The sequence below is a fragment of the Pinus tabuliformis genome, chromosome 7 (assembly GCF_031772625.1).
Source record: "Pinus tabuliformis cultivar Carrire ecotype Pingquan chromosome 7, CPIR1, whole genome shotgun sequence".
Lineage (NCBI taxonomy): Eukaryota > Viridiplantae > Streptophyta > Pinopsida > Pinales > Pinaceae > Pinus > Pinus tabuliformis.
The window spans coordinates 386,485,008-386,506,665 of record NC_142293.1 but is presented as its reverse complement, the minus strand read 5'-3'; the positions used below and the strand labels follow the sequence as shown (position 1 = coordinate 386,506,665).

The 21,658-nt window shown below is 34.1% G+C and overlaps 1 protein-coding gene across 1 annotated transcript; it reads left to right on the top strand.

Moving 5' to 3' along the window:
* Positions 1-1,397: 1,397 nt before the first annotated feature.
* Positions 1,398-2,905, top strand: LOC149247607 (protein NRT1/ PTR FAMILY 5.7-like). The gene is made up of 2 exons (XM_089455908.1): positions 1,398-1,765; positions 1,955-2,905. The coding sequence occupies exons 1-2, from the start codon at positions 1,413-1,415 to the stop codon at positions 2,820-2,822; spliced, it is 1,221 nt and encodes a 406-aa protein (XP_089312034.1). The 5' UTR covers positions 1,398-1,412; the 3' UTR covers positions 2,823-2,905.
* Positions 2,906-21,658: the final 18,753 nt, after the last annotated feature.

Below are 21,658 nucleotides of genomic sequence, written 5' to 3'. Positions count from 1 at the left end.
ACATTTAGAGGAATGGTTGGTGCAGACTATTAGTTTGGACATTCTCAAGTGGTCACAAAGTTCATGAAACATAATTACATTTTTCAATAATTTTATAGCCTATGGAAGCCAACTCAAGTGGCCTAAAACAACTAAATAAAAAACTTTACAATAAAATAAAATAAAACTTATTATATAATATATTTGTAGCTATAAAAATTAGGACTTTTGTTTCATCTTAGCGGCCTCTAATACATATCTATCTAGACCCTTGCATACATATCTATTTATCTATAGGCATACAGGTTCTGATGCCTTTATCATTTATATCTATGTATGCATGTACATGTATATGAGAGAGCATGGGCAAAATGTACTTGTACATGGTTGCATTTTGACTCTTAGGTTGGTGCAGACTATTTGTTTGGAGATTGTCAAGTGGTCACAAAGTCCGTGAACTCACCAGAATAATAAAACATTACAACAATTATAATATTTAAAAATAGAGCAATCACATCCATTAGAACTATAAACCAGAGGAAGCAGAGACGAAAATTGCAAGGAGCGGGGCTTCATCAAAATACTCATCGTCATAGATACAAAAGCTGGTCTTTAGGAATTGGTACAGCCATGAAATTTCAACATTTAGAGGAATGGTTGGAGTTTTGGAAGACATCATTGCAACCAGAGATGGGAAGAAACGATGAACCATTAGAATGGGTTAAGGATGGATCTGTAGATCTGAGAGGAAGGCCCGCTTTGCGCACAAAATCTGGTGGATGGAAGGCTTCTCTTTTCATCATCGGTAACTTTTTACAATATGTTTACTTGTCATAACATAGGCTTGAGAATTGCATACCTAATTACATTGTGCGGTTCTGCAGTAGTTGCAATCTGCGAGAGTCTCACGTACCTTGGGATTGCATCAAACTTGATTATCTATCTGACAACGGTCCTGCACCAAGGGGTGGCAACTTCCGTTAAAAATGTGAACTACTGGGTAGGTGTCTCGTGCGTTACACCCCTTGTAGGGGGCTTCATAGCAGACGCCTAATGTGGACGTTACTGGATGGTCCTCGTCTCCTCAATAGTTTATCTCTTGGTGAGGGTAAAAGCTTCAAAATTTTATACGCCTGAATATTCTTATAAGCTTGTTGTATGTATTTTTCATCATTATGTAATTTCTTCGATGATGATTTACTTTGTTGTATAAATTATTGTTTCAGGGATTAGTTTTGCTGACGCTATCAGTGTCTCTCTCAACCCTAAAGCCACCTAGTCAATGTGAATCTGGAATATGCAGCAAAGCAACGACTACCCAGATTGGTGTTTTTTTCTTGGCTCTGTATTTGATATGCTTGGGTACAGGTGGCAATAAGCCCTCTGTGGAAGCATTTGGTGCAGATCAGTTCGATGAGGAAGATAAATCCGAAATGCTTAAGAAGAATTCCTTCTTTAATTTCTGGTACTTCGGTGTCGGCTGTGGCCTTATCTTAGCAGTCACAATTGTTTCCTACGTGGAGGAGAATATAAGCTGGGGATTCGGATTTGGGATCCTCACCGTGGCCATGGGTATAGCCACTGTTTGCTTTTTCTGTGGGACGCCATTTTACAGACACAAAGTTCCTGCGGGCAACCCCATCACTCGGATTGCTCAAGTTTTAGTTGCCGCTATAAGAAAAAGAAACATCAGCATGCCTTCTGATATGAGCTTGCTTTATGAGAAGCAGGATACGGAATCCATTAAATCAAGTCACAAGCTGCTGTCACACACAAACAATTTTCAGTAAGTCATAGATTTTTATGTTAGACAGGATCCTTCTATGGGTGAAGATTTGTTAATCTAAAAAATATCAAAGGCAAAGAGGTATTAATAGATTGTCAGTTTAATATAACTATCAAGCCATGCCAATTTGCGTATAAACAATTAACGATCTTATTTGGATATCTGCTTTTGCTTGACAATATATTTTAGGTTTTTGGACAAAGCAGCCATAATGGTGCCGGCCTCTTCACAGGGGCATACTAATACACAGGGAAATGCGGAGCTAAACCCATGGAAGATCTGCACAGTAACTCAAGTAGAGGAAGCGAAGCTTATATTAAGGATGGTAACCATCTGGTTCTCTTGCTTGATCTTTGGAATGGTTGCAGTAACACAGAGCACATCTTTGTTCATAAAGCAAGGTAGCACCATGGATAGAAACCTAGGTTCACATTTCCAGATCCCCCAGGCTTCTCTTGTGGTCTTCTCCCCACTTTGTGGGCTTGTATTTGTAACTATTTATGATCGTTTCCTTGTACCACTGACCAGAAGAATAACCGGAAAGGAACGAGAAATAACTGTTCTCCAAAGAATTGGGATTGGCATGTTCTTTTCTGTTCTGAGCATGGTGACTGCAGCTGTAACAGAAAGGAAGAGGATACATGTAGCAAAAACACACGGCTTGCTTGACAGCCCCAGAGACACAATCCCTATCAGTGTTTTCTGGTTAACTCCACAATTTGTTATTTCGGGAATAGCAGATGTATTTACTTTAATAGGATTGCAGGAATATTTCTATGATCAAGTCCCTGATAGCATGAGAAGTTTGGGTATCGCGTTCTATCTGAGTATTCTGGGAGTGGCGAGTTTTCTGGGCAGTCCTGTCATCACCATAGTTGAGAAGGTAAGTAAAGGAGGAAGGCATCAAGGATGGTTAGGGAACAATTTAAATAGGAGTAGATTGGACTATTTTTATGGACTTTTAGCCATACTCAGTGCCATTAATCTATGCTGTTTTGTTTGTATTGCACGCATATATACATACAAGAAAGTGAAGCAACTTACGCTTCATACGTGAGTTTATCGTTAGTGATCTGCATGCTTCATCTCAGAAACCGTTAAAATCGATGTAGATATTCATGTTTACATACATAAGTTGATCTTTAGTGCACAAAGTTCTGCATGCTTCATCCCAGAAGCCTTCCGAATCCAAAGAGGTATACATGTTTCATGTCGGAGATCGACAGAAAGAATTCCTACATTTCATTTTAATATTATTTTTACAATAAAATTATGGGTCTGTTTTTCTGCTGTTCATATCACTTTTAGATTCGCACATTTATGAGTTGTTCTGGAGTATAGTTGTGGTAATATGTAAGCAGTATATGATACACTTTAACATCTGAAATAGGATGAATATATTTTAATATTCAGAATTACAGGTTCTTTTCCGGGGCGGTTTCAAATCGATGTAAGATTCCTACATAAATGACCATTGAATTGTGCACAATAGAATAAATCACATAATTAGGTCAAATTGTCCATAAGAGATTAAATCCCGTATTTGAATAATTATGTCAAGCAATATCCATAGATAGTCAGTGTGTTGTGAGGTATCTAGGTAGTAAGATTTTGAAGAAATTGGAATTTGACGATAGCAGTATTAATGCTGGGCAGCAGTGCTATTTGCCACCAATAATTATTGATATTGTGATTTAAATACTATTTTGTATCTTGTTATAATAATTGAAATGATATATTTATGACTTCATATTCAGCTTATTACATTCTACTTTGTTTCTGAGGGTTGAAATGATATATTTCTCAATGAGTTTAATAGGTTACTAAAAAGAATGAATTTTAGTGAAAAACTAAAATATTGTGTATTAAAATAAAAGGTTTAAAATTTCTAATTTTCTATATTTAATAAATATAAATAAAATAAAAATTAATAAAAAAAACTCAGGATTTTCAATAAAATTAAAATTAATAATTTTTATTAAATAAAATTAAAACTAATAGAAATTATTTTCATGATTTTAAATAAAATTAAAATTAATAAAAATTATTTCCATGATTTTAAAAATTATGGTTATCTTATTCATTTAAATTTAATTGAATTGATATATTAAATTTTAAAAAATGATTAATATTTAAATTTTGCATTCAACTAAATAAAAAATATGTCAATTTATATAAATATTATAAAATTGCTATATTTATATTTATATTTATATTTAATTAATATATTACTATTGATGTATAATTTTGGATCTATCAAGGGTCATCAAATTTCTCAATATGCAGAGCTATTTTTGAGTGCAGAATTTGAAGAAAAGTTTGACCTCAAGAGATTTGCTTTCTCTTAGCTCTGGGTAGATCCAGAGTTAGATTAATCTATGATAGTTTTGAGTGATACTCTCTCTTTATATATGTACACACATTGAATATTTCTACTATTAATATTCTCTCCTCTATTCATGTATTTAGTTATTTTTATTATTAATACTTTTTAAATTGTTATATATCAATTCAAGATTAAAAAGTATTCACACCCATTACACCCACTGATGATCGGCCCCACTAAGGTGAGGCTTTACCATTGAAGGATTCACGTGATCAGGTATTGAACGAACAGATCGATGGGCCGATCCCAACCAGTTAATGAAAACCCAAATTCATCCAGATCTGTCAAAATTGAGATTGCCAGACCTCGAAAAATAAAAAGTGATTTAATGCAGTTTCTTCTTCACCCTCTAACTTCCTGCCATAACTTTATATCCTTAGTGCCTCTACGCTTTCTGCTCTGCCCCTGCTCTGCTATTGTGTTTTGCTTCGTCTACTGCATCATTAATGCAAGCAAAGGAAGGCTGCTTGATGCATGCGATGAAAGCCACAAATGAAAAGTTGTTTGACTAGGGGATGTGCCATCCGTAGCGGTGTCGAGACGTACAGTATGGGACTGAGGCCTACCTTGCTTGATTAGTTGGGTTTTGAAAGATGGTAGGAAGACTCCATCTGCAGTACCTACAACATCTTGGAAGGCGATCCCATCTTAACCAGTCTAACAATCTACAGGCAACTCTTTGGGTCCCCCATCCTCACCTCTCACTCGAGCCAGGGCAGCAGCTAAAGTGGCTCGAACATCGGGGAATATAATGAAGATGTTGACAGACTTTCCAAAGAGGGCTAGCGGCTACTACCTAAGGCCTGTGGATAATCTCTGAATAGCCAGGAGCAGATTTCTACCAATACCACCACAGGTCATATAAACCAGGATTACTATAGAGTGGAAAGGCCCTAACTATATATATTTTTTGTTGTTTTATTATAGTTTTATCCAATTCTGCTGCTATATAGACAAACAGTGTGAATATGTACAGGAAATGGCTTGGCCATTTATATTTTGACATAGCTTGATTCGAAATGATCATGGACACATAATGAAATATTATGATTTTTCCATTGGAAAAAAACTTAATATTTTATTTAAGTACAATTAATTTTATAAAATTAATTGCAATATTTATTATTAAAAAATATTTAAAATATAAATATATTTAAATTCAAAAAAATGAAATAAAATTTTTTATTTGATTTAATAGAGGTTCACCATGAGAAGCCATATTCATTATGTCAATTTAAAGTTCCTAGTTTATTTATTTATTGGAGTTCTATGGTTTAATTAATTTTTGCCTTAAAAAAAATTTGGGCATTTTTTTGATCAAATTTGTTTAAAATTTAAAATGCATTTTTAATAATAAAAAAAATCACTTAAAAAAAAGTATATTTCACAAAAATCCAAAAGAAACTTTAAAACTTAAAACAATTAAAAATAAAATCAAGCATAGAAAATAATAATAATAAACATGTTTATGTTGCAAATAATGCATACAATGCAAAAAAAAAACCTAAATTATTGTTTTATTTGGTGCTTTTCAAAGGCTTTCTTAATGGTTTTCTAAGTTGTTTTTGGTCTTCAAAGGTTTTCTTCCTGATTTTTTAGGTTGTTTTTTGTGGTTTTCAATGGTTTTCTTGGTAGTTTTTGTAGTTTTCATGATTTTTTTTTAGTTTTTATATGTTAGTTTTTTTTTTCAAATTTATTTATTTTATTTTGTAGAAAAAATTAAATAAAAAAGACAAAAATGTCAGGAAACGTACCTCGATGCCTATGGGTCGTTTTTGGGGTCTATGAGTAGCTAGATTAAGTTCCTCCATCTTGGTCAAGCTTAGAAATCTTCCATCAAATTCCTGTTCCTCTCGCATTCCGAGCAAAATGACTTGCACACGTTGTGGTTGGGGTATTTGAATTAGAAATAACACTCGATCTAGCTATATTTTTCAGTCAAGATTGCTCGATTGAGCTATAAATCTTGATCAATCTATTAACTCAGGTTAGAAAACAACTCAATCAAGAGTTTGTTTAAATGCTCGATCAAGTTATTTTTAAGCACCTCAACAACTTGATCAAGTGCAAAAATTGCTTGATTGACCATCCGTTTTTCAACAAAACATGCCTTCGTTTTGCCAAAAAGTGTAATTCAACTCCATGTTTTGACCCTATTTCATTTTGTAATTCTTTCATCATTTTAAACAATTCCTCATGCGAACTTGGGCTTGCTGACCTAAATGTACATAAATTTCATCTTCACCAATGTGGATACCTTCAATAGATTCTTCCATGAGGTTCTTCTATGTCAATTCCTCCTTTTTGGTATTAACTGTGTATCAAGAAAAAAAAGATTGTTAGCTTAAATGGAATTTATGATTGGCTCAAAGCCTTAATTTTAAAACTTTCTTCGAATACCACTTCTCACATTCAACATGGAATTTTATTCATAAACCTTATTAAATAGTATAAGAAACTAATTTTATTTATTTTTTATTAGAAAGACAACCACTCTTAATTAAGGAAATCAAATGAGTTCATTTGAGTTAGCTACATTCATAGAACTTCATGCTTCAAATTCAAAAGAAGTGATAAGCTTTTTCCTTTCCCTTCAACTTGTTAGACTATTTCTACTCCTTCATTAAGTGTGGACTTTTCGAGGATTACATATTTATGTATGTAATACATAATTCTCCTTTTCCCTTTTAAATACATCTTATATATAAAATATGGGAATAAGTAACCCCTTTATCACTTCGCTTCTGTGGCCAAACTTAAACTTTATATAATCTATATAGCAAACTTGAAACAAGGAGTGTCCTATTATTATCATATATTATGACTACAATACTTACACTCATACCCATTCATACCTTGGTAATGATAGAGGTTCAGGCTATACACCGGATTATTCTTCCCCTAATATGAGGGTTTACATTCCTTGGTTTCCAAACGTGTTTGTGTCGGCAAAGGTTACGTGCAATTCTTTTTTATGTTTAGAAAAGGCTTTGTCACATGTTGACACATTGCAGGACAAAATTTATATGAATCATCAAACCCAATGTTATGGTATTCGATTATGGTTTATTGAGTATTAATTATAGATCAAGCTGGATCTTTAATGAGCTGTATTGTATTGGATATGTTGTGTGGAAATGTTACGGATATCTTGACGTGTCCATTCACTAATGGCACATGCCTTAGGGCTCGATATCAATGGATGGAATGCTTTGAGGTCTTTTTGCAGTGTAACTACACACCGTCATTCTGCTCATCAAGTTACATTCATTCCTCCACTCATTCTAGAGCGAGCTCTACAACTATGAGTTTTTTCAAACCCCAATTTGATGGTTCATCTCCGCAGCTGCTCATCCCTCAAATTTATCTACTAGTATAATTACATTTATCAATGTGATTAGGCGTATATGAAACATATATATAACCACATTTTTCAATATGGCTAATATATTAGATTTAGGATTATTAATAACTATATAAAGATTAACAACTATATTATTTCTATATATTATTATATTAATATTATAATAATAATATTAACTCCTAACATATATTAATTAATAATAAAAATAGCTCATAATAATATTAGATTATCATTATATTATTTAAATAATATAATAATATAAAATTATAAAAAAAATAATAGCAATTATATTGTATTATTATTATAATAATAAAAAATTATAATAATATTAAACCCATGGGACTAATATTATAAACCCAATATTGATAAGCCCAAATATAAATACTATGAACACTAAAATAAACATGGTTTATTTTGATGGTGAAACAATCCTTGTCACAATGCAACATTCAAACATGGTTGACCATGGTTGGATATGATTGACAATGGTTGACCGTGATTGATATTATAAACATAAGGGAATTGTAAACCCAACTTATTTACATTATAAACCTAAATGAATAATAAACCCAAGGGATTAATACTAAAACCCCAAGGGATTATGAACCCAAAGGAATAATATTAAGCCCAAGGGATTAATACTAAAACCCCAAGGGATTATGAACCCAAGGGAATAATATTAAGCCCAAGGGACTAATATCATAAACCCAAAATTTGTAAACCCAAATATAAATATTACAAAGACTAAAATAAACATGATTTATTCATGGTGAGACAAACCTTGTGACGATGTGACATTCAACCATGGTTGACATGATTGCTATTATAAACATGAGGTAATAATAAACCCAAGGGATTGATATTATAAACCCAAATGAATAATAAACTCAAGGGATTAATACTAAAACCCCAAGGGAATAATATTAAACCCAAGGGATCCATATTATAAACCCAACATTCGTAAACCCAAATATAAATATTACAAACACTAAAACAAACATCATTTATTTTCATGGTTAGAAAATGATGCCAGGGTTACCCCCACTTACACTACAATATGCATGTAAATGCATAAACACATTTGTCCCAGGAATTTTAACTCTCTAAGGAGTCAAACTCTTCAACCATCAATGGTTAAGGACCTTTTTCTTAATAAACTTCATATGCAGAATTATTCAATACAATAGCCCAAACTTTCAATCTCCTCTATCGGGACTTATTCACCCTTATAAACCTTCATTAACCCTTAAGCCCACACATTAAACCTTCACTTTATAAACTTTGGTTATACTGGACTTAACACATGAAAACCCTTTATCGGCGCTATATTTCTATTATAACCCTTTTATAACAGAAATGCACTTAAAACATACCTTTCTGCCTTAATACGACCTTTGCACAGATATCAATGCTTTACCTTTATCGCAATCAGGGTATCGCTCTTCCGTGGGTCACATTACATACTCCTTCCACTTTCCTGATATGTGATCACACTATCAGAACACATTATTGGTGCTTTTACATTAAAAACCTGGACCATTCATTCTATCGGAAAATATGGGAAACACAGGAATACAAAGGAAAATCCTCTCCAAACCATCAATCCAAACTTCAAATATTATAGATCCGCAACTATAAATGTCGTCGGGTCCGCTCTCAGTCCATCGCCTTTCCGTTGCACTCTCCATTCTCTGATCTCCGATCGGTCCAATCGCTAATCATCGGCTATCGCTATATCGCTATCGCATATCGCATTGGTTCACGGATGATGCTTACTCTTTGATTTATTCCGATGCAAACTAATCTCCACCGTTGATCTTCTTCATGATCCAACGGTCCACACTTGATGTTTCTTGATCGCAATCGATAGTTGCTTAAGTTCAGGGTTCATTCATTCCTTTGTCTTCCTCCGTTTCGATAATTAATAACTCCGCTCCATTCTCTGTGATCTAATCTCGTCCGTTGATCTGTTAGATCCAACAGCTCCTGTGCGCTGGCACTTCATCTCTTTGTTCCTTTCTTCACTTGTTTTTTACGCCATTTCTTAAGTTCTTCTATGGTTTTGGGTTTCTTTAAAGGTTCCCATTCTTTGTTGTTTCAGTTGCGTGACTCCCCTTGGCTTAACCTCTCATGCTTCTTTGATCAATGTCATCCGAGATGATTTCTTGATCCTTCAATGATTCAAAGATCCATTACAAACCTCTGGGTTTATTAATATTATTATAATAATATAAACTCATAATATTATTATTATTATTATGATTCTTAGGCTTTAGTATTTTTAATATTTATCTTAGGGTTTGTATACATAGGGTTAATTATTATCAGTGTTTAGGATTATTAATAACTATATAAATATTAACAACTAGATTATTTATATATATTACTGTATAAATATTATATTAATATTATAATAATTATATAAACTCCTAATATATATTAATTAATAATAAGAATAGCTCATAATAATATTAGAAAGGAATAGAAGAATAGAGAGGAATGAGAGTTAAAACCCAAGGGATAAATACTAAAACCTAATGGATTATGAAGCCAAGGGAATAATATTAAACCCATGGGACTAATATTATATACTTCACATCGAGTAGAGGCAAATATCAATACTACAAACACTAAAATAAACATAGTTTATTTTGATCATGAGACAATCATTGTCACAATGCGACATTCAAACATGGTTCACCATGTTTGGCTATGATTTATATTATAAACCTAAGGGAATAAAAAACCCAAATTTTGATATTATAAACCCAAATGAATAATAAACCGAAGGGAGTAATACTAAAACCCCAAGGGAATATGAACCTAAGTGAACAAATTAAGCCCAAGGGACTAATATTATAAACCCAATACTCGTAAACCCAAATATAAATATTACAAACACTAAAATAAACATATTTTATTTTCATGGTGAGACAATCTTTGTCAAAATGTGACATTCAAGCATGGGACTAATATTATAAACCCGACATTGGTAAACCCAAATACTACAAACACTAAAATAAACATGGTTTATTTTGATTGTGAGACAATTCTTGTCACAATGCGACATTCAACCATGATCGACCATGTTTGGCTATGCTTGACAATGGTTTACAATGATTGATATTATAAACCAAAGGGAATAGCAAACCCAAGGGATTGATATTATAAACCCAAATTAACAATAAACCCATGGGATTAATACTAAAACCCAAATGAACAATAAACCCAAGGGATTAATACTAAAACCCCAAGTGATTATGAACCCAATGGAATAATATTAAACCCAAGGGCCTAATACTATAGACCCAACAATCATAAACCCAAATGTAAATATTACAAAGACCAAAATAAACATGATTTATTTTCATGGTGAGACAATATTTTTCAAAATGGGACATTCAACCATGGGACTAATATGGTAAACCCAAATATAAATATTACAACCACTAAAATAAACATGGTTTATTTTCGTGGTGAGACAATCTTTGTCAAAATGTGAAATTCAACCATGGGACTAATATTATAAACCCAAATTTGGTAAACCCAAATATAAATACTACAAACACTAAAATAAACATGATTTATTTTGACGGTGAGACAATCCTTGTCACAGTGTGAGAATCAACCATGGTTGACCATGATTGATATTATAAACCTAAGGGAATAATAAACCCAAGGGATTGATATTATAAACCCAAAGGAATAATAAAACTAAGGGATTAATACTAAAACCCCAAGGGATTATAAACCGAAGGGAATAATATTAAACCCATGGGACTAATATTATAAACCCAATATTGATAAACCCAAATATAAATATTGTGAACACTAAAATAAACATGGTTTGTTTTAATGGTTAGACAATCCTTGTCAAAATGCAACATTCAAACATGGTTGACCATGGTTGGCTATGATTGACAATGGTTGACCATGATTGATATTATAAACCTAAGGGAATAGTAAACCCAACTTATTTACATTATAAACCCAAATGAATAATAAACCCAAGGGATTAATACTAAAACCCCAAGGGATTATGAACGCAATGGAATAATATTAAGCCCAAGGGATTAATACTAAAACCCCAAGGGATTATGAACCCAAGGGAATAATATTAAGCCCAAGGGACTAATATCATAAACCCAAAATTTGTAAACCCAAATATAAATATTACAAAGACTAAAATAAACATGATTTATTCATGGTGAGACAAACCTTGTGACGATGTGACATTCAACCATGGTTAACATGATTGCTATTATAAACATGAGGTAATAATAAACCCAAGGGATTGATATTATAAACCCAAATGAATAATAAACTCAAGGGATTAATACTAAAACCCTAAGGGATTATGAACCAAAGGGAATAATATTAAACCCAAGGGACTAATAGTATAAACCCAACATTCATAAACCAAAATACAAATATTACAAACACTAAAATAAACATCATTTATTTTACTGGTTCGAAAATGATGCCAGGGTTACCCCTCGCTTACACCACAGTACGCATGTAAAATGCATAAACACATTTGTCCCAGGAATTTAACTCTCTAAGGAGTCAAACTCTTCAACCATCAATGGTTAAGGACCTTTTTCTTAATAAACTTCATATGCGAAATTATTCAATACAATAGCCCAGACTTTCAATCTCCTCTATTGGGACTCATTCACCCTTATAAACCTTGATTAACCCTTAAGACCGCACATTAAACCTTCACTTTATAAACTTTGGTTATACTAGACTTAACACATGAAAACCCTTTATCGGTGCTATATTTCTATTATAACCCTTTCATAACAGAAATGCGCTTAAAACATACCTTTCTGCCTTAATACGGCCTTTGCACAGATATCAATGCTTTACCTTTATCGCAATCAGGGTATCACTCTTTCGCGGGTCACATTACACACTCCTTCCACTTTCCTGATATGCGATCACACTATCGGAACACATTATTGGCACTTTCACATTAAAAACCCAGACCATTCATTCTATTGGAAAATATGGGAAACACGAGAATAAAAAGGAAAACCTGCTCCAAACCATGAAGCCGGACTTCAAATATTATAGACCTGCAACTATAAATTTCATCGGGTTTGCTCTTGGTCCATCGCCTTTCCGTTGCGCTCTCCATTCTCCGATCTCCGATCGACCCGATCCCCGATCATCGGCTATCGTCATATCGTTATAGCGTATCGCATTGGTTCACGGCTGATGCTTACTCTTTGATTCATTCCGATGCGAACTAATCTCCGCCATTGATCTTCTTCCTAATCCAATGGTCCACACTTGATGTCACTTGATCGCAATCAACAGTTGCTTAAGGCCAGGGTTCATTCATTCCTTTGCCTTCCTCCAATGAGATAATTAATAACTCTGCTTTATTCTATGTGATCTAATCTCGTCTGTTGATCTGTTAGATCCAACGGCTCCTGTGCACTAGCACCTCATCTCTTTGTTCCTTTCTTCACTTGGTTTTTACGCCATTTCTTTAGTTCTTCTATGGTTTTGGGTTTCTTCAAAGGTTCCCGTTCTTCACTGTTTCTGCTGTGCAACTCCTCTTGTCTTAACCTCTCATGCTCCTTTGATCGATGTCATCTTAGATCATTTCTTGATCCTTCAATGGATTCAAAGATCCATTATGAACCTCTGGCTCGTTCTTCTCCTTTGTGCTCCCCTCGACTCTGCCTGTATATATAAACTATGCAGATCTTTGAATACATCAATCAATACTCAACTCACACACTTACATTTAGGATTGAATTCCCCGTATATAAATATAAAAACCAATGATTACATATTGAGACTCTGTCTCTCTGCCTGATCTCGAATATTAGTGGCCTCCCTCTGTCACTCTACCCATAGACTTACATTTATACTAGAAAGGCTCTTTTGAACTAATTCTAGTTCCAATCCTAAATCTATTGAACTGACTCCTAAATCCTCTATGTCCACTTCTAACTTCATTTAATTCCTAAGAACTCTTTCTAGTTTCTCGAATCATGAAACTCCTTAGAGAGTTATAATTGACTTTAAACACTCTCATCATTATTAACCACTCATGTTCTCCTTTATTCGAGAGCATTTACAAACAACCTCACACATCTAATTGATTCCTATTCTACCCACTCAGAAGGCTTAATATTACATTAATTCAACACTTAGTACACTAACTTCTCTAAAACACATGACCCACTATGTCTACTAAGGTACAATGATTTTCCTTGGGTTGAATGCTCCTACATCAGAAAATCCTTGTGATAATGTGACATTCAAGCATGGTTGACCATGGTTGGCTATGATTGACAATGGTTTACCATGATCGATATTAGAAACCTAAGGGAATAATAAACCCAAGGGATTAATATGAGAAACCGAAAGGAATAATAAAATGAAGGGATTAGTACTAAAACCCCAAAGGGTGATGAACCCAAGGGACTAATATTATAAACCCAACATATATAAGCCCTAAGACAAATATTATAAACATTGAAATAAACATGATGGACCATCATTTATTTTTCTATTGAGACAATCCTTATCACAATTCCATGTTGGACCATGGTCGACATCATAATAAACCATGTTTGACTCAGGAATAATAAACCCAAGTGATTGATATTATAAACCCAAGGGATTAATACTAAAACCCCAAGGGATTATGAACCAAAGGGAATACTATTAAACAAAAGGGACTAATAATATAAACCCAAGGGAATAATAAACCCAAGGGATTGATATAATAAACCCAAAGGAATAATAAACCCGAGGGATTATTATTTATTTTCATGGTGAGACAATCCTTGTCACAATGTGACATTCAAGCATGGTTGGCTATGATTGACAATGGTTTACCATGATCGATATTATAAACCTAAGGGAATAATAAACCCAAGGGATTAATATGAGAAACCCAAAGGAATAATAAAATGAAGGGATTAATACTAAGACCCCAAGGGATTATGAACCCAAGGGAATAATATTAAATCCAAGGGACTAATATTATAAACATTAAAATAAACATGATCGACCATCATTGATTTACATATTGAGACAATTCCTATCACAATTCCATGTTGGGCCATGTTCGACATTATAATAAACCATGTTTGACTCAGGAATAATAAACTCAAGCGATTGATATTATAAACCCAAGGGATTAATACTAAAACCCCAAGGGATTATGAACCTAAGGCAATATTATTAAACAAAAGGGACTAATAATATAAACCCAAGGGAATAATGAACCCAAGGGATTGATATAATAAACCCAAAGGAATAATAAACCCAAGGGATTAACACTAAAACCTCAAGGGATTATGAACCCAAGGAAATATTAATATTAAAAAGTTGAAGAACGAAAAAAACAAATAATTTGATATTATAAACCATTGGAAATTAATAAACCCAAAGGAAAAATATTAGAAACCAAAAAGATAAAAAATTGCAAGGTGTTAATAGGAATTAAATTCTTAAACCCAACGGATTGATCAACCCATGTGACTATGAATATTATAAACCTAATGGATCAATAAACCCTAGGGATTGCTAATATTATGAAAGTAGCACGTCAATAAATTGAAGGAATAAACATTGTAAATGTAAGGGATTAATATTAAACCTTAGCATTATTATTTAAACCTTAATATTGGGGATTAATAAAACAAAGGGAATAAATGATAAACCGAAGGAATTATTAATATTACAAACTTAAAGAACAAATAAACCTAATCATTTAATATTATAAACCCAAGGAAATAGTAAACCGAACCTAAGCCCTAAATCCATGGCATCAATATATAAACATAAAAAATGCTATAACACAAAAAAATAATAAAAAACATAAACCAAAACCAATATAAGAATGACATTACAAAGCATAAAGCACTAAAACGTGATAAATCATCATTATATTAATAATAACACACTTATATCACTACATTATAAACCATAAATAAAATTTAAGCCATAAATACGTTGATATCAGTACATGAACGTATTAATAGTATAAATCTGAAAAATATTGATATAAACACCTATAACATGAAATCCAAACAATAATATTATAAATGTAAACAATATTTTCATTTATGAAAGACGTGAACAAAGTGAAGGGATCTACACAAAAGACCACAACAATCAGAGATGCAAGAGAAAGATATAAAATAGTAGCACTCCCATTGGAGCAAAGCAACATAAATGAAAAAACTACATCTAACTTGCACACATTGGATTTAAAGAAGAACAACATAATAGGACATTTTAAGACCAGAGATATACAATTTTGTACATAAAACAACATTAGTGTTTAAAATAATCAATTTAACCAACATTGCAACCACAGAAATAACATTGAGTCTTAACATATATTTTTTGTTTTCTTTACATCGAATAATTCCACTACAAAATTGAAGTTCAAACAATGTTTCAAAAGTCATCTATGGAGCGGCCTCTTCCAAAACACAACCAAATCGATGACCAAAGCAACACCAATTCAAATCAACAGGATAATGATCATGATACTTAACACTTTCAAACCGATTCCTTCTTGTTCTCCTCCCAGACTCCCTCTGGTGCACATGTTTCAAGTATTTTACGTCTATTTTTGTTTGATCTAGCTCACGAATATGATCATCAAGAAATGCAGGGTGGAACCCATGTTTTCTATCAAACTTGTTATGAAGATAGGAAAGAAAGCTTATAGCTCCATCAATATCCTGTATTGTTTTGGAATAATAATGGACATCATTATTGTCCATATCTGCATTTGAAAGACACAAAAACAAAAGCAAAATCAATAAAAACATGCACAAATAAATAAGCATATATATATATATATATACACATAAAACATAACACCCCATTTTTATTTATGTTAAAAAAATTAATGTTATAGTGTTACATGAAAAAAACAATCTAGTGTTACATGAACCAAACGATATAAAAATTTCTACAAATATAAGCCTCATTTCAAAATGCAATAGAAAAAACTGTAGAAATAGAATAAGACCATGGCCAATATTCAATTCAAAAAATGAATATTGGCCATTGTGATGGCCAATATTCAAAACCTCCATTTTTTCATTTCATGATGTAATACGAATCCACAATATTAATATCAATATGAACCAGTTATAGAAATGATTTGGATTGATTGGTTCATATAACTCATTGTTTATGTTTCAATGGTCTGTTGCAAATAAAAGAGCAAAAGGCACTTAAAAAAATAAACAAGTAAAATGAACAACATGAAAAACGATGTAAACAACTTTCTCAAATATTACTATGAATATGATGAATTTATTAATCGAATAAATATATGAAAATGATTATTATATTAAAATTAAATCAAGAAAATGATAAAAGCAATTCAAAAAGCATACTATAAAGAAGGTCACAATGTTATTAGTTGTATTTCATAGTGATATGGACTTCAATCGCTCCTCTTCCTTCTTCCTAATTGTAACGTATGTGCTATATTTCATCTTGGCATAACATTGGAAAGAAAAAGGTGATGCGATGAGTAAACCATCTATTAATTTCACTCTTGATATGGCTGTGAAGGTAAGGCCTTTGTGCTCTTTATTCCCGATATCAACTGACACTCATTCGAAAGTCAATCCCTATGACTTGTGGATTGTAAGAGCCCATGCCATCTTCAAAGGAATTTGTTTTTGATTTCCTCTTATCACTAGGGTGATAGGGACAATGTTTGGATTGCTTGCATCAAATGGAACACCAACATACTTATAAAAAACAACAGTTGTGAACATTGGAAGTTGTGGTAGCTTAGAGGTAGGCAGATAGAATATATCCTTAACAAAACCAAGTGCACCATTCACCAAGCCAGCTTCAACCCATAAATTACATGTCAACATAACACGCTGACCACGACACAATAAAACTTCATGGTCCAATTGATCATCATTAACATCACTGATTTCTGAACACCTTGAATGCTTAGCAACACATCGCGCAATTGGAGAATTTAATGATTTTAACATATGCCTATTATGGAAGGAGACCAAATTATTTGTTGGAAACATGTGAACTGCTGCATTAAATAAATCTCTTTCTCTAGGATGCAACCTCATATCAGCCCATGACATAAGAAACTCCCAATCTTCAAGAACAGGTTCTATGTTTCTTATGTTATTGAGGACTCTACGAAAACAAGATTGTTTCTCATTATTCCCTTGTTGGCGAAAGATTGTGTCAAGAGTGACAACAATGTTGAATTTGTTCCACAAGACTTTCCCTGTTGTATTACCTACATACAAAGGCTTATCTTTGACAGGAGGCAGTTGGCCAAGGTCACCCACAAGGATGATGGATCTACCACCAAAAGGACAATTCTTTTTCTCTGGAAATGCTTCTCGTAATCGAGCATCTATTTTCATAAACAACCTTGATCCTAGAAAGCTCATTTCATCAATCAATATATATCTAACATGTCACATTTCTTCTTGGAATACTGCAAGCGACTACCCCTGTAGTGCCTGCATATCTTTAATTGGAATTTTTAGAGCTGAGTGTGTTGTTTTTACATGTATATTAAAAGCAGATATTCCTGCTATGGAAATAAGAAGCAAAGGGCTTCTTCCATTAGTTGACGAATTAGAAAGAGCTTCAAAAATACAATGGATAAGGAAAGACTTCCCAGTGCCCGCAGTGCCCTGAATAATTATAAGAAGAGCTTCACAAATCTCATATTCAGCAAAGCGCCTTAAGAAAATTTCAAAAGCTATAGGTTTTAACCCCATATAGAAATTACCTGCATACGAATTCTAGAACACAGAAAATAAACAATGGGAGAGCATAACACATAAAACACATATACACAGAGATTTTCCCTTGGATCTCAAAACTGGGACTACCAACTTGATTTTTCATTATGTTCCTTTCAATGTTACAATATATATTTATACATGCCGAAGCATCCAATACCATGGACCAAAAACTGTCGCGTCCAAAACCATGGACCGAAAACCATCACGTCCAAAATCATGTGCAAAAATCATGCACAAAACCATAGGTAGGTCCACCCAACCTAATATACGGTCCAAAACCAAAATTTTTCGGGGTGCTGCCCCGGACCCCATAGAGTGGGGTTACCTGCACCACTAAAACCCCCTATGAGTCCCCCCGCTATGCAATCGATGCAACAAAGTGGGGCTTCGTCCCCTTTTTAACCCCCCGGTTAACTACGTGGGCTAGTCGTGGAAAGAGTATAACACAACCCAACATTCTCCCACTTGTTGTTTTCTTTCCACAGGGGGCCATAGAAGAGCTGAGTCATTTATCTAGCCCTGCAACAACCATTGTTTCTCTACACCAAGGGAACTTCTTAGAGCTCACAGATTTTGTCAATGCATCTGCAGTATTCTTCAAAGTGTTCACCTTTACCAGCAACACCTTTTTTTCTTCGATCATATCTCTCACAAAGTGATACTGAACATCAATGTGCTTTGTCTTTGAATGGTAAGCAGGGTTCTTTGCCAAGAAAATTGCACTTTGGTTATCACAGTGTATCCTTATAACTCCTTGTATTAACCCCATACTTGAACATAATCTTTGCAACCAAACTACTTCCTTGCTTGCATGAGTGGCTGCCATGTATTCTGCCTCTGTAGTTCATAGTACCATTACAGATTATTTCTTACTCATCCAACTGACTGCACCTCCAAATAGGTTAAACACATACCCACTTGTACATCCTCTCTGATCCATATCTCCAGCCCAGTATGCATCAACAAAGCCATGAATATCCAAAACTCTGTCCAATCCTGGTCTTCCTTGGTAGCACAAACCATAATCACTAGTTCCACGCAAATACCTAAAAACCTGCTTCACTGTTGTCCAATGCTCCTTCCTTAGTTTTGACATAAACCTACTCAATACTCCCAATGCATGTGCAATGTCTGGTCTAGTACAGTCCATCACATACATCAGGCTACTGATTGCACTTACATATGGAACACGGGACATATCTTCTTCCTCTTCTTGTATCTTGGGACACTGTTCAGCATATAAATTTACACCTACAGGAATAGGAACCTTCACAGGTTTACTATCCTGCATATTAATCCTCTGCAATATTGTCTCGACATGCCTCCTCTAGTTTAAGCAGAGCTTCCTCTTTGTCCGATCTCTTTTAATTTCCATGCCCAAAATATAGTTTGCAGCACCAAGGTCTTTGATGTCGAATTTGGAGGACAAATGGGTCTTCAAATATTGGATAATTTCTTTGTCATTTTCAACCAGCAACATATCATCCACATACAAGACCAGATAAATAACACGGTCACCAATTAATTTAAAATACACATAGTGATCTTCTTTGCTTCTGGTGAAGCCAAGTCCCCATATAAATGTATCAAATTTCTGATACCACATCCTTGGTGACTGTTTTAGCCCATACGGAGACTTCTTTAACTTTCATACCAGTTCTTTCTTACCCTTCACTGCAAAGCCTTCAGGTTGCTTCATGTAGATCTCCTCTTCCAGATCCCTGTGAAGAAATGTTGTCTTCACATCCATCTATTCTACCTCAAAATCAAAAGCAGCAGCAATAGATAAAAGTAATCTAATAGAAGTTACCTTGGCAACAGGAGAAAAATATCACCAAAATCAATTCTCGACACCTGGGAATAACCTTTTGCTACCAACCGAGCTTTGCATTTCTCCACCTTTCCTTCTGCATTTGTCTTCTTCTTGAACACCCATTTGCTACCAATGGGTTTCCTTCCAACTGGAAACTCCACCAGATCCCAAGCCTCATTTTTGTGTAAAGATGCCATTTCATCAACCATGGCCTCTTTCCAAAGTTTTCCATCCTCTTAATCTACTACTTCCTTCACAGTTCTGGGATCATCATTAGTAATAGATAAAGCAAAATTTGAACAAAAATCAGATGGACTATACCTTTCTGGCTGCCTTCTTTCTCGAACTAATCTTCTCACACCCCGAGTTTCTGGCTCTTCATCTTCTGATTCCTCCTCTACTGTAGAGTCTGAATCTTCCATCTTTAGCTCAAACTCTATCTTCTCAGGTTCCTTAGGTTGGACTTCATGTTTAATAACATCTTTTACCTCTCTGAAATCCACATCTCGGTTGTACACAACCTTCCTTGTTACTGGGTTCCAAAGCTTATAACCCTTTAAACCATCCTTATACCCAATAAAGATGCACTTTTCATATTTACTATCCAACTTGGTTCATTTCTCCTTTGGAACAGGTACATATGCATCACATCCAAATACCCTCAAATGTGAAAGAGAGGGTTTCTTACCAGTCCATACCTCTTGTGGAGTCTTATCCTCCAACGCTAATGAAGGTGATCTATTGACCAGGTAACATGCTGTCTCCACTACCTCTACCTAGAATTCATGTCTTAACCCAACACCACTGAGCATGCTTCTTGACCTTTCCATCAATGTCTTGTTCATTCTTTCTGCAACTCCATTTTACTGAAGTGTATATGGAGTAGTCTTTTGTCATGCTATACCACACTTCTTATAGAATTCCTCAAATTCCTTACTACAAAACTCTCCACTGTTATCTGTCCTCGGCACCTTTATCTTCTTCTCTGTCTAGTTTTCCACTAGAATCTTAAATTCTTTAAACTTGTCAAAGACTTCAGATTTCTTCTTAAGGAAATATATCCATGTATTCCTTGAGAAGTCATATATAAATGATACATAGTACGCAGACTTACCTAGTGATGGAACCTTCACTGGTCCAAACACATCACTATGCACAAGCTCTAATATTTGTTTCACCCTCTTACCATCAGAGGGGAAACTCACCCAATTCTTCTTCCCCTATACACAATTTTCACAGAAATCAAAATCTAGAGAGCTATTACTCATACCTTCTACCATACCTTTACCATGAAGTATTTGAAGGCCCTTCTCTCCAATATGTCCAAGCCTTTGATGCCACAACCTGGTCTTCTCTCCAGAGACCACTAGATTTTCTGCTCCACTTTCAGGAACCACAAAACTATTGCACCCCTCAACAACAATGCTACCTTATAGCTTGTACAGAGTTCCAATCCAAACTCCCTACATCAATTCTAGTGCTCCCTGAACCATCTTGCAGGTATCCTTCTCAAACACTATTTTTTACACCT